This window comes from Mercenaria mercenaria, chromosome 7 (assembly GCF_021730395.1).
Source record: "Mercenaria mercenaria strain notata chromosome 7, MADL_Memer_1, whole genome shotgun sequence".
Classification (NCBI taxonomy): Eukaryota; Metazoa; Mollusca; class Bivalvia; order Venerida; family Veneridae; genus Mercenaria; species Mercenaria mercenaria.
This window is the reverse complement of record NC_069367.1, coordinates 22,327,997-22,343,593: the sequence shown is the minus strand read 5'-3', so window position 1 is coordinate 22,343,593 and position 15,597 is coordinate 22,327,997. Positions and strand designations below refer to the sequence as shown.

General features: G+C 34.1%; 1 protein-coding gene across 2 annotated transcripts in view; it reads right to left on the bottom strand.

The window, feature by feature from the left end:
• Nucleotides 1-1,608: 1,608 nt before the first annotated feature.
• The window catches only part of LOC123554762 (retinal guanylyl cyclase 2-like), an 89,576-nt gene continuing 75,587 nt past the window's right edge, over nt 1,609-15,597 (bottom strand). The window contains exons 13-21 of one of the 2 annotated variants that reach the window (XM_045345074.2): nt 12,990-13,161; nt 12,500-12,640; nt 10,254-10,446; nt 8,698-8,872; nt 8,268-8,366; nt 7,628-7,719; nt 6,037-6,119; nt 4,768-4,782; nt 1,609-4,204 (exon numbers count right to left, since the gene is read on the bottom strand). In XM_045345074.2, coding sequence (XP_045201009.2) covers nt 3,352-4,204; nt 4,768-4,782; nt 6,037-6,119; nt 7,628-7,719; nt 8,268-8,366; nt 8,698-8,872; nt 10,254-10,446; nt 12,500-12,640; nt 12,990-13,161 — 1,823 coding nt within the window. In that variant the 3' untranslated portion in view covers nt 1,609-3,351. The remainder of the gene's footprint in view (nt 4,205-4,767; nt 4,783-6,036; nt 6,120-7,627; nt 7,720-8,267; nt 8,367-8,697; nt 8,873-10,253; nt 10,447-12,499; nt 12,641-12,989; nt 13,162-15,597) is intronic. The other variant, XM_045345075.2, reaches the window with a different exon arrangement.

Sequence of the window (15,597 nt, the reverse complement as noted above, 5' to 3'; positions counted from 1 at the left end):
GACATGTTATGTTCTGGTAGATCTGTTCTAGTTCTCAGACAATATTGACTTGCACTGAAGCAACAAGTTTGGAGTAGTGTAGGAATTTTCTAGGTTAACAGTGCTATCAGGCGGCAAAGCCGCTGACGTGGTGAAACCATACATATCTCTTTCTTAATTTAGAAAGCTATTTTACACAAAGTATTGGTTTGTTGACCCTTACCAATTCATGTTCTCTATTTCAAAGTTAGTGTGACCTTAAGGGAAAATAATATCTATATGATATATTAATCGTTATTATTGAAATGCATTACGCATTTCAGATTTTTTTTCTCAGTGCAACAGTTTAACACTATTGAATGCAAAGACTATATTCAATAACTTCGACTGTAGATATTTTATGGGAAAAGATGAAAACAGTTATTGAGTACATACATAATGGTCTTTAGGCACACATTTCCACTTTAATTATTACTTAAACGGGAAAACAAAGCAAGTTATGTTATCAACTATTTTATGAAGTCGCTGAAGGGGCGGGGGTCAAGACAGCTGAAAACCGTAAAAATAAGGACATTTCTTCGACTGCGGGTGTAGTTGACAAAATCAAATCTGTTTTTCTAGTTCGTTTTCCGTTTTAATACACATGATTAAAGACAACAAAATATGTTTTACATCTTACCCTAACCCTGACTGAGAACACAGCACATATGTTATATACCAAAGTGTCTTTATATATGTATCTTATCCTTACTGTAGGTGCATCGTGCGTATTTAAAAAAATTATTTCCCGATGCGGTCGTCATTTTCTTTGTGTTCCTGTTTAAAACCTGTTGCGACAAGACTTATATAGGATCAATAGGGACATACATGGCCGAGTAGTTAAGGTCGCTGACTTTGAATCACTTGTCCCTAAGTGAAGTTACTAAATGCAAGTAAGTCATCAAGATATCAAGTGGAACGTCGGCGGTTCTACCCCAGTGCCTGCATTTGTGCCTGATATATTTCAAAGAAGGTCAAATTGTGTCCTCCTCCTCTAGCTGGAAAATTGCCAGACGATCAAATATTGTATCGGCGCGACTTAAACCAAATAACAACAGAAACTATTTATACATATTATGTCAATGTGGTAAATAAAGTTTTGCTTACGGGAAACTGACACATGCTAACTGCTAATCACTTGCAGAGCCAAACAAAAACATAAAAGGTAAGACATTAATTTTATAATTTTGAAGTCGTCTAAAATGCTCAACTGGTGCCATGCTGCCGATCCACATATTGTGTTTTTATTACATTTTTAGAGATAATAAAATACATTCCAATACACTTAAATCAGAACATGCCAACTCTTGTAAATAAATACAAGCCTTACATCAATATGTCATTGTAACATTATTTGACGTCAGATCGTTTACATTGAATGAATTTATGCGCGATATGAACAGATTGATTTCATATACGCTTGTGCTATACTAAGAACTCTTTAAGTATACTATTTCTTATTGGTGCTTCATTAAAAATGTTGATATTTCTACGCACTGAACGCTGTCTCTTTTATTTGACATTTAAACTTAAAAAATAATGATAATGTTTATTAAATGATTGTCCATGTTATAAGCATTTGTAAACAAACGATGCAGACAGTTTTCACCTCTTGGCTTAAAACAAATTATCTACTGAGGACACTTTCAAGTCTAGAATTCAATGCACAAATTGATAATTAGTGTTTGATTTTCAAAGGGTACCATAAGTTTATTGATAAGGTAACAATAACTTACAAATTATATCACATTTTATTCTGAAAAACGTTTTGTAAATATCAAGTTTCAATAAGTTAAAATAACGTCACATCAAAATCAAAAACAAAAAAGAAAATTCTCATGAAACGAACATTATTCACAAAGAACTGAACACATATATCTATAATTCAGAGGTACAAATAAAAATAACTCCCTTAAAGGGTAACAGTAAAAATATTCTAGTTAGTTACCGTATTCATGACAAATTTAGGAACTTGCAACAAATCACTGGAATATCACAATATTATGATGTTAACATGAAAATCAATATCACTCAACTCAACTATAGTATGTGAAAACAGTCTAAACCAGGGTTTATTACAACATGTTGGTTACAACTTGGCTAAAGCTAAATTGATGTTGCCTCGTTATGTATTTGTATAATTAATAAAGTACAAACCTCGTATGTATTAATTTACTTTTGGAAGTTCGTAGATTTTTTACCGAAATTCAAGATTTCCATTTCGGTTACAAAGTTCATCTCAGAAACATTCATAATTTCTTTAAAGTAATTTTTCAGATGTAACAGTGGATATTCACTGACGTTTAATTATTACAAGAAATTGTATTTTGTAGATGCAATGATTTAAAAAGTGTAACAAAGTTTGAAGAAAAAAAAAAACACAAGGTAATCAACATTTTTTTTCGTATTCCGTCCATAACTGAAAACCTCCTGGAATACTCAAAAATTTTCTAAATCTCCGATCAATATCATATAAGGACAACTTGAAGCTCTTTGTGACATAATCTCTGAACTACTGATTTTAGCTATTTTCAATGTTAGACTCTGAACTATTGATTTTAGTTATTTTCAATGTGTTGGTTTAAGAACCGTTTACTTTTATATGTTTTATACGCCTTTTATACGACGTGTTATGTGATTGCACAGGTCCTCTTGTACGTCTGCCTGTCCGTTACCAATTTCGTTTACTCTCAATTTAAGAAATGTTTTGAACTATGATGCTCTAACTTGATAACTTGATTTGAACACTGCTCATGGGTAGTGAATGGCTCTATTAATTCTGTGGTTAGTGGGTCAAAGGTCAAGGGCAAAGTGACTGTTAGTACAAAAAACCGACTCCGCTCAATATCTTTAGAACCCCTTGACCTGTAAGTCTCGAGCTTAGCATATGTATGTCTCTAAACATATGATTTTTATACATATATAGCATTTTAGTTATTGCCAATTATGGATGGTATACCTTGAATGTAAACATTTTCATCATACAAAATCAAGCATTATAGTTATTATATTTCGTCTGACCTGTGGCTGTGAATATGTTACCAAGCATCTGCAAAACAATGTTGGCAAAATCTATATACTCAATTAGAACCTGGTCAAGTATATTGTTTACATTGTACGTCAAATACAACCGAATTTCCCTTTTAGTCCGTCTTTTTTGAACAACTGTCATATGACATTAGTATTTCGCCAAAGGACAAGTTTAAGTAAGCATTGCCAAAATGTAATGCTCGTTCCCCATACCAGGTCTATGCTAGAGCCTACTAACCCTGATCATTTTCGAACACAACAAAACAAGAACAGGGACTGGATATTCACTATTTGACTGAATTTTTATACGAGGCTTTCTTGAAAACTTGAACGTCTTCGTTTAGATCCATTGTTCGTTTCATTTGGTTTTCTGGATTTATTCTGGTACACACCCGAGGACGATTTTATCCGTGGTGATGTAGAACTAGACTTCCTAGTCCTTGTTTCAATTGTCTTCCGCTTTGGTGAATTCAGGTTTATATCGTGTATATCAAACGAACCATTTTTATTTTTTACATTTGTAATAACATATTCACTGTCCTCATTCAGTGTATTTTTGACAATGTCTTTGGTGCGCAGTTTTCTAAATGTCACATGCCTGTCATCTGTATTGCAAGGTTTAACGCTTATCTTTGACTCACGGACATGATCGTCTATGTCATTTTCATTTAGTGAATCTAAATCAGATTTTAACTGTCGTGTTGTTTCTTTACTGTTACACAAATCTTTATTATTGTCGATTGCACTGTTTTGTATATGATCTGTGCATACATATTGATCCTGAATACATTCCGTTTGTGTGTTCACCACTTCTAAATCTGCCTTAGTCATTCCTTGCTGATGCTTATCAATTGGTGAATATTCTCGTGTGTCAATATCTTCACTAGTAAATTCACTCTGACATTTTACATCAGTCACATTTAAATTATCATTAAGGTTACTTCTGCTATCTTGAGACTCTTGTTTTGGAGACACATGGATTATTGAGTTTCTTACCCGTTGCTCTGACAGTTTAGAATTGCTAACACTGTCTTCAAGAACATGGGTTTTAGATCGGAAAAACGGTGAGGCTGTTGATGAAATACGCTTCGATGGTAATTTGCTCACATCAGCTTTTCCTTTCTTAGCACCGCCAATAAATTTCTCAAGTGACAGCCTAGAAACAAATACAAATATTTGATCATCACAATGTTATGATTTCATTCGGTAAATCGAAGATTATGGCCTTAAAGCAAAAATGAAATAACGGACAAAATATCTGTGTTTATGAGACTCGTATTTAATTGTTGCCAGCCTAATAACCTTGAGAATGCATGTCTTCAAATAAGGCAATCGCACTTTTGGAACCCGTGCAAAGCAAAAAACCTCTGTCCGTGAGTATAACATTTTTCCGTTCTTTTCAAGAACAGACCCATTTGTACCAAATCTGCAATTATTTTGCTTTGTTGCGTTCTATTCTTCCAGAGTATATTAACTGGAAACATGTGGATAAATTGTCAGTTATGTGCAGAAAGCAGGATTGTCTGTACGAACATAGCTTCGGAATAATAACCACCGCATTTAGCTGTAACACTGTTTCATATGACATGAACTCAAAATAAAACAATATCACAGACACATATGTGAGTTATAATACACTTATATTCTGATGATATATTCAACTTAAATCTTAATGATTATATAAGATCCTGCCACATGAACATTCTAATTGTTACCTACCCATGATTGTCTCCACTTGAAAGAAGCAGAAAAAATAAATAAAACAACTATGAAAGTCTGCCTACATAAATAAGTGAATATGTGGTTTGCAGAAATATACCAGTATAATAATTACCTTTTAAGTTATTTGTTCCATGCTTTTTATGCGATTATGCCAAACATTGCATCATAATGCAAAGTTAATAAGTTACATGTACATGAAAACATTAACTTGTTCTATAGATTTAACTTATAGACAGAGGAACAAAATATCTGTAATTGAAGACAGCTGTGAATTTAGAAAATATGCCTGACGTCAATATATACATGCAGGAAGAAAGAGATTCTAGAAAGAACAAAATGAACGATATATATATAACAGCTGCAAATAACGTTCTTAATATTATGGCTGCAATATATACATGTATTATTGTAAACTCTTTTATAAGTTGCAAATGTATTTGATCGTGACATTTTTGAAGAAATGAAAAAAGGTGAAATCCTCTATTTTCAACAACTATGTGAATGATTACTTCTATTTATTGAGTTAATATTTAAACGCTTTAATTCAAATATACTATATACAGTGTATGTAACATTATGTTGTGTTACACCGTCCTTTATATGACTGATAAACTAATAAAAAGTCGAACACACACCCTTAACCGTATATGTACATATTACTATATAGAGGATATTACATGAGTGCCTCTTCATATTGAATTTATTAAACGAGTTGAATAAAATAATAAAATGCGAGGCTCTGCCGAGCATTTTATCAATTTTATTCAACGAGTTTAATATATTCAATCTGGAAAGTCACAAATGTAATATTCTTTTTATCACATGTTATCCTTTCCTGTCGAAACAACAACAAATCTACTTTCTTTTACTATATAAACAAGCCAATTTGACCAACGTCTCCTATACTGTAAATGACGTCGACGTCAAAGCTTTATTACACTAGTGTATTATCATTTTTATTTAATGGCTTTATTACACTCCCGCGACGTCAAACATGTGATAAAATACATTCTTTCTATATAAAAATTCCAATGCAAAACCTTACTACATGTAAAACCTAACATTATCTTCATTGATTTGGAGTTCATTCATTTGATAACCCTTTTCATATTTAATTAACCAACACTGCACTGCCGACCTCCTGCCAGACACTACACTGCCGACCTCCTGCCAGATATACACACACTAGGCAATGATAAAGTATAAACAGACAAATCGACTGTTTGGGAAAATGTACAGGGACTGCAATACGATGTTCATACATACGTCGTTAATGGTGGCGGATCCGGTAGTTCTTTCGTGAACCCATCTTTCCCTGTCAGCCAGTAGGTTTTAGCCATACCCTTTCCCTACAAACAGTTGTAAAGAAACAATTTCATTTCTGACCTTTCAGTCATGTTCCATGTCCTTATGCTACAGATTCTGTACACAATTATTATTCTGATAAGTACCGGTTTTAACATTTGGACTATTCCATATTACCTGTCTGTACAAACACAATCTGACTTTTTAAAAACATTGTATATTTGATTTTATTTACACATCATTACTGCGGCTGCGAAAGAAGTTTTGATTTAGTTATTATCTAAATTTTATAAAAAAATACCGTTGTGAAAATACATGTCTGGTAAAACATTTGGACGAATGGCGAAGTAATTATCCCTGTGCAACTTTACTCATTTGAAACACACAAAGACTGCGTGATTGAAATAAAAATCCTGGAATCATATCAGTTAACAAAGGCATCTAATTATCCCGGATTTGATAAATTAGTTCCAACTTTGCCCTAAGCTTATTGTTGAAGAATATTCATCAGTACTAAATCACATTATCAGATTTGCCATGTTGATTTGTGTTTTTATCAGATTTGCAGTAAATTAGCTGGGGTAACAAGTGTGACCTAACATTGAGAACTTATTTTATCTTTTTTATCTTTGGCAAAAAGAAATTAGGTTTGTTAATTTGCACTAGAACAATATCAGAGTTGTCGATATTACACCTCTTGTAAGCTTTCACCTACCACATTAAAACGTGGAAACGAGTATATCACTTAATGATGTAACCTAAACAAGACTGTCATTTCCAATAGGCAGCGACACACTCCGTAAATTATAGTTCGGTTTATATCGGAACTCAAATAGTTGACAAATTTAGTAGCCTATACGTCTTTTGAGGCAATTCTATCAATAAATATCTCTTTAAATGGAAGAAACTTCTTAATCGGAACGCGCACTGTTTCTGCAGTTAAATATCTTATTCTGAATTGTCCGTGTAATAATTAATAAAAAAAAAACCTTAACAGGTCACTTATTGTTGCAACAACAAGTCTACAATTAGAGCTTTGTTCGTACAGCTGGTTGTATATCGTAAGGACACCATATAGCCGCAGTCGCATACAAGTGGTTTAATTACAAATTCAGTACCGCACAGGTTGATCATCGTGTCATATCATATTGATGATGGACGTATGGCAAAAGTAATGGTAACACAAGTACATAACAATATCTTGTCAATCATGTGTTCATGGTATCGAAGGAATCATTTGCGACCGTTTAGTAGCGACATTTAATTTTCCTTCAAACTAATAAGTGGTAAATAACCTTTACTAACCCTTTTTATTTCTATCATAAGTATGTTGATGTAAATAATTGTGCAATTGCATATATTATCCAGAATATGATTTAATGCAATAAATATAGCACACAATAACACTCGATATGCTATTTAAGTCGACTCAGGAAAAGGAAAAAATAGAAAAATGAAGGAAATATTTTGGGGTCCACTGTTTGTGGGTTTATCTGCATGCCTTAAAGTAGGTAAATATGAAATATATGCTATATTTGTTGTTTATACTTACCTTGAGTTCAACCTCGCCCCTGTATTCTGTTTGATAGCCACCAAGAGAGTCAAGGATAATTTTCACAGTGTCACTGATATGTATTCGATACGCTTAAAAGTAAAGATAAGCAAGATCCACTAAAACATGCAAGTAAACGTGACATCTTCAGTAGTGTAGGCATGCGACACGCCTCAACAAAATTACAAACATAAAAACAAATATACATCAAGTCATCTAGTGTCAGGACTTTGACAATGCATTTAGGAAAAACAAGACTATAGATTTAACCTCATTAATTATGTAAGTCATTGTCCACATATGGAGAGTGTCTTGTATTGTTTCTATGAGATGATATAGTGGTTGTATATTACTTAGAATCAGTGTAATTTAGTTAATTAAGTTAAACCTTCAAAAGTAAACAGTGGTAGTGTGAAAAGAATGTAATTTACCAAATTAAATACAAATACTCCATTTTCGATTATTTTCAATCAGAAGGAAAATTGAAATACCAATGTTACTAGATTGTATAAAACTTTATCGTATAGTGTACATTTAGAAATTAGAAGGCAGGCTGTAATAGCTTAATTTGTATTTATTTATAGGTAAACAGGTTCTGTTTCCGCTTCAAATAACAAACTATACTATATTTTCTATTTACCTGCACCAGTTGATTCCATTCTAGATGCAGTATTAACGGTATCCCCGAATAAACAGTACCTCGGCATTGTTAACCCAACAACGCCTGCAACCGCTGGACCTGCAATTTGTCGGAGATTTGATATATGTCTGTATTTTCCCGATACCCTGGTATTTATCTGTCATTTAATCTTGCATGAAAGTAGCGGGTTATTTAGTATAAAGGCAAGGGGTTTCGTAACGATATTTTATGCAGCTCAAGAGCTTGACCTCATTATTGTTTAAATTGTCACCCATAATATGGGACTCTGAAGGATTCATTAAAATCAAGTCATTACATTCTATCGAATTTGATTCAAGTTATATCTGAATATGAGGTAAACAATCAAATTAAAGTTATTTCAGCAGAATACGAAAAACCAGAGGAAGTGTCTTGAAAATGAGTTTTATACCTGAATGAAGTCCAATTCTGACCCTGAGTGGCACTTCATGCATATGTTTGATGGTAAAATTGCCGCACTGAGAGAGCAGATCTAAAGCCATCGTGGAGATTTCTCCCGCATGGCGATTGCCGTTTCTGATCGGCAATCCGCTACATACCATGTAAGCGTCTCCTATTGTCTCAACCTACAATAGAAAAAGAAGTCTAGCATCTCTTCGAGTTACTTATGCGACTTACACATTTTGCTTTCACTAAAAACGTGTCAGCTTGTATAAGAAATTGCTCTAATTGCTTTCTTGCCGGGTACAATTGAAACGTGGCGGATTTATATGTACTTTGTAAGTTACTGCCAAATGTGTAAAGTTAATTTGGAATGGATATATAAATCCGCAACTGTATATTGCAAGTCATGAGCAAAAATTTAAAACACTGACTATGAAACCGTGAATAATCGCATGTCGTATCGGCTACTCCACAAGAGTATTTGTTCCCAAAAGGTATATAGAGAGACATCTTACGTTGAGGCTCCTTTTGCCATTTGATAGAACAGGAATCATTCGGAGACGTGTTAAGTTCATAACCATTTTTGCAATTCAGCTGAATCAAGCATTAAAATCTCGACCATATCGACATTATTGATAAATCCCGTTTTCCGGTATTTCCGTACATAGGGTCAGGGGGGTCGGCGAGATTAACCGATATAAAGACCGTGTACAATATGAATGATTATTTTTGCCAGAAGATAAGAATTTATGAAAGATCTTACTTTCTCACAATGGAAATACTATTCTACGACTTCGGCAACATTTTTTTTTTGCAAAAATAATCTGCTTATCTTGAAAAACGCAAAAAAATTCACACCTTCAGTATCGAGCCACGGAAGCGGCAGTGTAGAATAAAAGATAAAATTCCAAAAATAAAGTATACTTTGAGGATATTTTTGCTTTATCTTAATTACAACAATGTTTAATGATAATATGCAATACTTTTTTTTATTCATTTTCTTTGTTTAAAACTTTAAAAAAGGATAATCTAAACACTACCGCCATGTAGCGTAATGGCCGATACCCTCTCACCGTGAAAACGGGAACGGGCGTTTATTAGTGGTTTATACCGGAAAACGGGATTTTATCCATAATGTCGATATCGAGAATATATATAAATCTTATATCTTATACTAAAACTAGTAAATTGATTGCGCTGGTCTCCCAATGAATGTTTTAAAAATATAAAGTATAAAAACTTTCGTTACTATATCTTCAATTGTATATAAATATAAATAGTTGCAAGTTAACATTATCAAAGTAATGGTGCTAATAAAAGAATTTCACTGAATAAACTTTCCACATAATTAAGTTTCTGTTTTGAAAAAAGATATATTGCCGGATGTTTTTCCTTATTGTTTTGTCAGTGTAAAATAAACTCATGGTTGTGATATTGGAAATTCTTAGAGATACCTCTAAGTAATGGAGCTACAAATTGTTTGATAGCTTATATACTGTGTTAACACTTATTAGTCTAGAAGAATATATCGCTTTTAAATAAAAAAAAAATGTAACTACTTACTTTATACACATCATAAGCGTCTATAGTTGCATCAAACATGGTATAAAGGTCATTCAGTAGATCAACCACTTGCATAGGAGTACTATTTGCAGAAATTGTGGTAAACCCGACAATATCCGAGAAGTATATTGTTACTTCCGAAAACTGTTCGGCCTGCACAGTTCGTCCACATTTTAGACTGTCTGCAACTACCCTGCGGAGATGAATAATGAATTATATCGAATACCATTATTTCGTACTGAAAATGATATGGACACCAAAGCAAATGTATTCTTCAAAAGGTAATGCTAAATTGTCAATACGGATAGATGTATTCTTTTTTCAAAAAATAAAAGAATTACATATAACTATATCACACATATAAACAGATTTGTACATGATAACCAGTGCCAGAGATTACTTTAAAACAACTCGTTTCCAAATAACCGCATTATCTAATTAACAAAATGAATTCATATGTAAAAATCTGACCTTAGAACAAAGAAAATAGTTCGTCTGAAACAGACGTAACTGATAAGAATTTTCTGCACGTCTTCTAATTACGGTGGCACAGAGGTGACATATGTATTTTTATACTAGTACGTGCGCACGTAATAACTAATACGTGCGCACGTATGAGTATAAAAACATCACTGCACATAAAGTAGAAAAAACATCTGCACACGTATAACTTATTGCGTGCGCACGTAATAGCTAATTAAAAAACATCACCGCACGTATTGGTATAAAAAAACATCAGCGTACATATTAGTAGAAAAAACATCTGCGCACGTATAACTTATTACGTGCGCACGTATGAGTTTAAAAACACATACACACACGTACAACTTATTACGTACGCACTTTTCTCCAAAAACATACAATCCTTTATATGTAATATGAACACTTGTTTCTTAAAGCTTCGCTGAATCGGACTAAAAGTCTCTTCTGAGTTAATGTACGGATCAGCTTATGCTTTTATCGTTACAGAAGCAAAGTTCAAGATCATTATTAAGCAAACGTGAGAGATCAAACGCAGGTCTAACACCAAGAATGCAATTTTGCCATCGCGTTATCATTTTATGTCAGAAAGAAACATAAAGTAGTCCATCACAAGATTGATTACACTGATTGGGTCATTGTTGGAATAAAAATCATATTCTATACATAGCAGACCGATGTATCTCCAGTAAGGCACTTAAATGATGCTTTTGCTGACTATCAGGCAGATTAAAGCGGACATTTTATCCGCTGGGAATTCAAGACATGCTACAAAAGAGCACACGAGCGTTTTTTATTAAACATAGGCAATATGAGTAACATAAAAATAAAAGTATATGATTCATTGTAGCTGAAATTCAAATGAACAACTTAATTCGTCCCAAAATATGAATAATACACTTCCAGTCTTGAACCTTTTAAGCCTTTTAAATAGAGTTCCTTTTTTAACACTGGTATTACAGTTTAATATATTAAAGTACGAATGGCAGCTTTGAAGACCAAAACCTCCAAACCTATGTATGAGTTTCCTTTTTGCCTAGTAGCCATGTTTCTTTTAAATAATATCTTAGGACTAACAACATTTTACAAAAAAACATGGCAATTCTCTGTTAACGCTGACACTGCATCAAATTAAAGAAAACAATCTTTTGATTGAAATTATTATCCGAACAAATTGGAACTGTGCCACATTACAGGCACTCGCTAAAAGCAAGAGCAATATACCATGAATTCATCAATTTCGTTGGAGGTTAATTTTCGTGAATTATTTGGTTAATAAAATCTATAAGAAGATCTCTTGAAAGCGCAGTATGCAACCAAGCAAAGACATAGCAGACTCGGTTTGATTGAGTCTGCTCATGAGAGGTAATGGAAAGTGCAGCATCCCTCACGCCCACTAGCACCGGCTAAAGCGGAACTCTATTACAAAGATATTGAATAGACTCCATGCTCACAAAGGACCAGAAAAGTCTATTCATGAAATTTTATTCCAACAAGCAAAATACCCATTCTCTTTATTTTAAAAATTTGAAATCCAATAATTTATATCCCCACGCAAAATGCTCTTTTGAACAAAACCACTAAATACTGTGCCCTTTACATTAAATGATTTTACAGTGAGAAAGAAGTCGTGAACATATTTGATAAATCAAGATCACACAGTTCTATGAAAGGGTATTACAGATAATCGGATAGGATAAATCGTAGTGATACTGTCAGCCTCTTGATTTCTTTTAAATCTATTATCTCAATTGTCATTTTCTCACCGTGGCAGCATTCGATACAGAAGTAGCTCAGTTTTTTTCTTTTCTTCTTCAAGTTGTAATGTTCGGTCTTTTACAAGATCTTCAAGGTCTGTTGAGTATTTCTCTAACATACGGAACATTGTGTCTACTATGTTCATTTTTCTAAAAATTAAATACAATATTCAGTGAATGTAATTATCAATGATAACTTGTAAACTCTATGATCTGTTCATGATTTCGCACTGACGTAATTAAAATGACTGATGTGAATTTAATATACATGCAAGTCAGGTAGGCAGTTTGAAGCAAATAACAGGTAGAGGAACATTTTTGTCGCACTTTTTGTATAAACATGACGTTCATCGCAATATCACTAAACATAAAATTTGCTAACATTTCATCATTTATTCTTTTATTGTATGCTATCAGTTTATCAGTTTACATTATCTATTTTATAGATTTGACTTACGTAAATTTATGTATTAACTTGATAATGAAATGATCAACCTACTTCCCACCGGTGAATGTTTTGAACTGTTGGTATATTTCCTCCATTCCAGGTCGCATTTCCGGGTTTTCCGTCCAGCAAACCTTCATCAGTTGTATGTACTGCGGTGGCGCTGTGCCGTGACTCACTGACGGACGTAGTAGTGGCGGTGGATGTTTCAGTTTATGTAGAATTTCTTTGAAAAAAAAGAAATTATTTGTATGTTTCACAAAGGCTTGGCTTGTTTCAAGAGATCTTTATAGAACAATAAAGGTGTGAACGAATTGTTATGACTGCAGTTGATGTTTACGTTCTACACAAAGAATAGCTAAAGACTTACTACATATTTTTATGCCAGTTTTTAAAAAAACGGACGAAGTTCAAGGAACTGATTTTAAACTTTGCATATAGGTATATGTATGTGGGATGAGGTGTAGAGCGCAAGCATCGGATAGGCAGGTAAACAGTCAAGGTCAAAAAGAGAGCTCAAAGTTCAAATCTGACGTCATATTTCGAATCTGTAGCAAAACGTATAATCTATTCAAGGTAAAGTAGTACTTTCCAACTTAACATATGAGCCGTACCATGAGATAACCAACATAGTGCGTTTGTGACCAGCATGGATCCAGACCAGCCTGCGCATCCGCGCAGTCTGGTCAGGATCCATGCTGTTCGCTTTCAAAGCCTATTGTGATTAGAGAATTCGTTAGCGAACAGCATGGATCCTGACCAGACTGCGCGGATGCGCAGGCTGGTCTGGATCCATGCTGGTCGCAAATGCACTATGTTGGTTTTCTCATGGCCCGGCTCATATAGATAGGTGGCAATGAGACGATGTGCAGAGTGCATTAACCAGTTTGCAGGGGCAAGGCTATATATCACAACGTCATAGGTCTGCTCTTCAAAGAAATATTGCCAGAAAAGACATGGATTCACTTTCACTTTTTATTTACACTTTCTCTATTTCAAGACAACTGACCTAATTCTGGAAGTGAGTCTCTTTCTTAGGGAAGCAAATGATGAGCCGTTAAGATATTTTGTACGGGCAAACGCCTGGCAACATATCTCTGATGTACTAGTTTTATCTAAATTTGTAAGGCTTTTAGCTGAAGGAATCTTCTCAAAATCTGCATAATTATTTGATTTCTGTCAACAAATTCCTTTATCTTGGATAATGTCCGAGATATTCGGATACGTGTCTGCCATCGTAAGTGATTTTACTCATTATTATTCGATGCATGGGACCCAAGATAGCCTACATTTTAGGCGAAATAATCTTCTTAATGTTATTTTGCATGAAATAATGTTTTCATTGTAAATTTACGTGTTAGCACATACATAGCTGTTTTTTTTCTGATGTAAAATAAAAGGGAAGAGAACACAGCTTATGTTGCCGTCATAAAAGGCACTAGAGGCACTTTCAAATACATGAGAAAGACTATATGCATATGTGACATGGTTGTTAAGTAATAACATGCTTGACTTGCAATCTAGGGTTCAACTGTCGGTTCAGGCACTGAAACTTTCTCAGATGCTCTTTAGTGTCTCCCACCCAATTAAGGAGCCAGTACTGTTATTCTCAGGAAGAAGGCATCACTTCTGTCGGTGTTTCACACTGCGCACTGTGCACTGGGCACCAAAGAATAGGAGACGCCTGTTGTATATAACATTTGTTTTCATCTTTCTCACTATACTCTAGGGTCTTTGTCTCGCCCTGTCTTCTGGTAAGACTGCTATGTGTCTGTACTGTTAGATAATGAATTTCGCGCCCTTGAGAGGTCACGTCTGTCTGTCTGTCTGTCTGTTAGTCTATCTGTTTTATGTATGTTAAACATTTTGAATGTATTTATCATGACAGGGGGCTACATAACTTTGGTATGGAGATAAAATCATGAATCACAGGTCATTTTTATCTAATACATATAGAATGTGTGTGTGTGAAATTTATTTGTGCTCACACTGTTTCATTCATATCAATCGTATAAATATGTTAATGCTTTATCCTTCTGATCGATGTACTAGGCAAATATATTAGTGGGATAAAATTCTATGTCTATGTAAAATTAATGCCATCTTAGAATATTTATCAACGTAGAATAATGAAATGCAATAGCTGATGAGAAAATCAGTGAATAAGTAAATTGGATTATTTAGAGCCAAATTAGGTTTTGTAAGTGCATCTCAGGATTGAAATGTGTAGTTTAAATTATAATAAGTATTGTATATAAAGTCTGAACAGATGAACTGCTTAGTATACGTGAGTGGGAACCATAAAAAACTTGAAAATAGGCGTCCTAGAAATGTATTGACAATAATCCCTGCAAAATACTCCCAAGAAATAGAGACATTGTTATTACATGTACACATTTTTCAGAAGTTATCTATATGACAGAAAATGTTCCTTGTGGAGAAGTTTAACAGCGAGTAAATGAGCCGCATCATGAGAAAACCAACATAGTGCGTTTGCGACCAGCATGGATGCAGACCAGACTGCGCGTCCGCGCAGTCTGGTCAGGATCCATGCTGTTCGCTAACGGTTTCTCTAATTGCAATAGGCTTTGAAAGTGAACAGCATGGATCCTGACTAGACTGCGCGGATGCGCAGGCTGGTCTGGATCCATGCTGGTCGCAA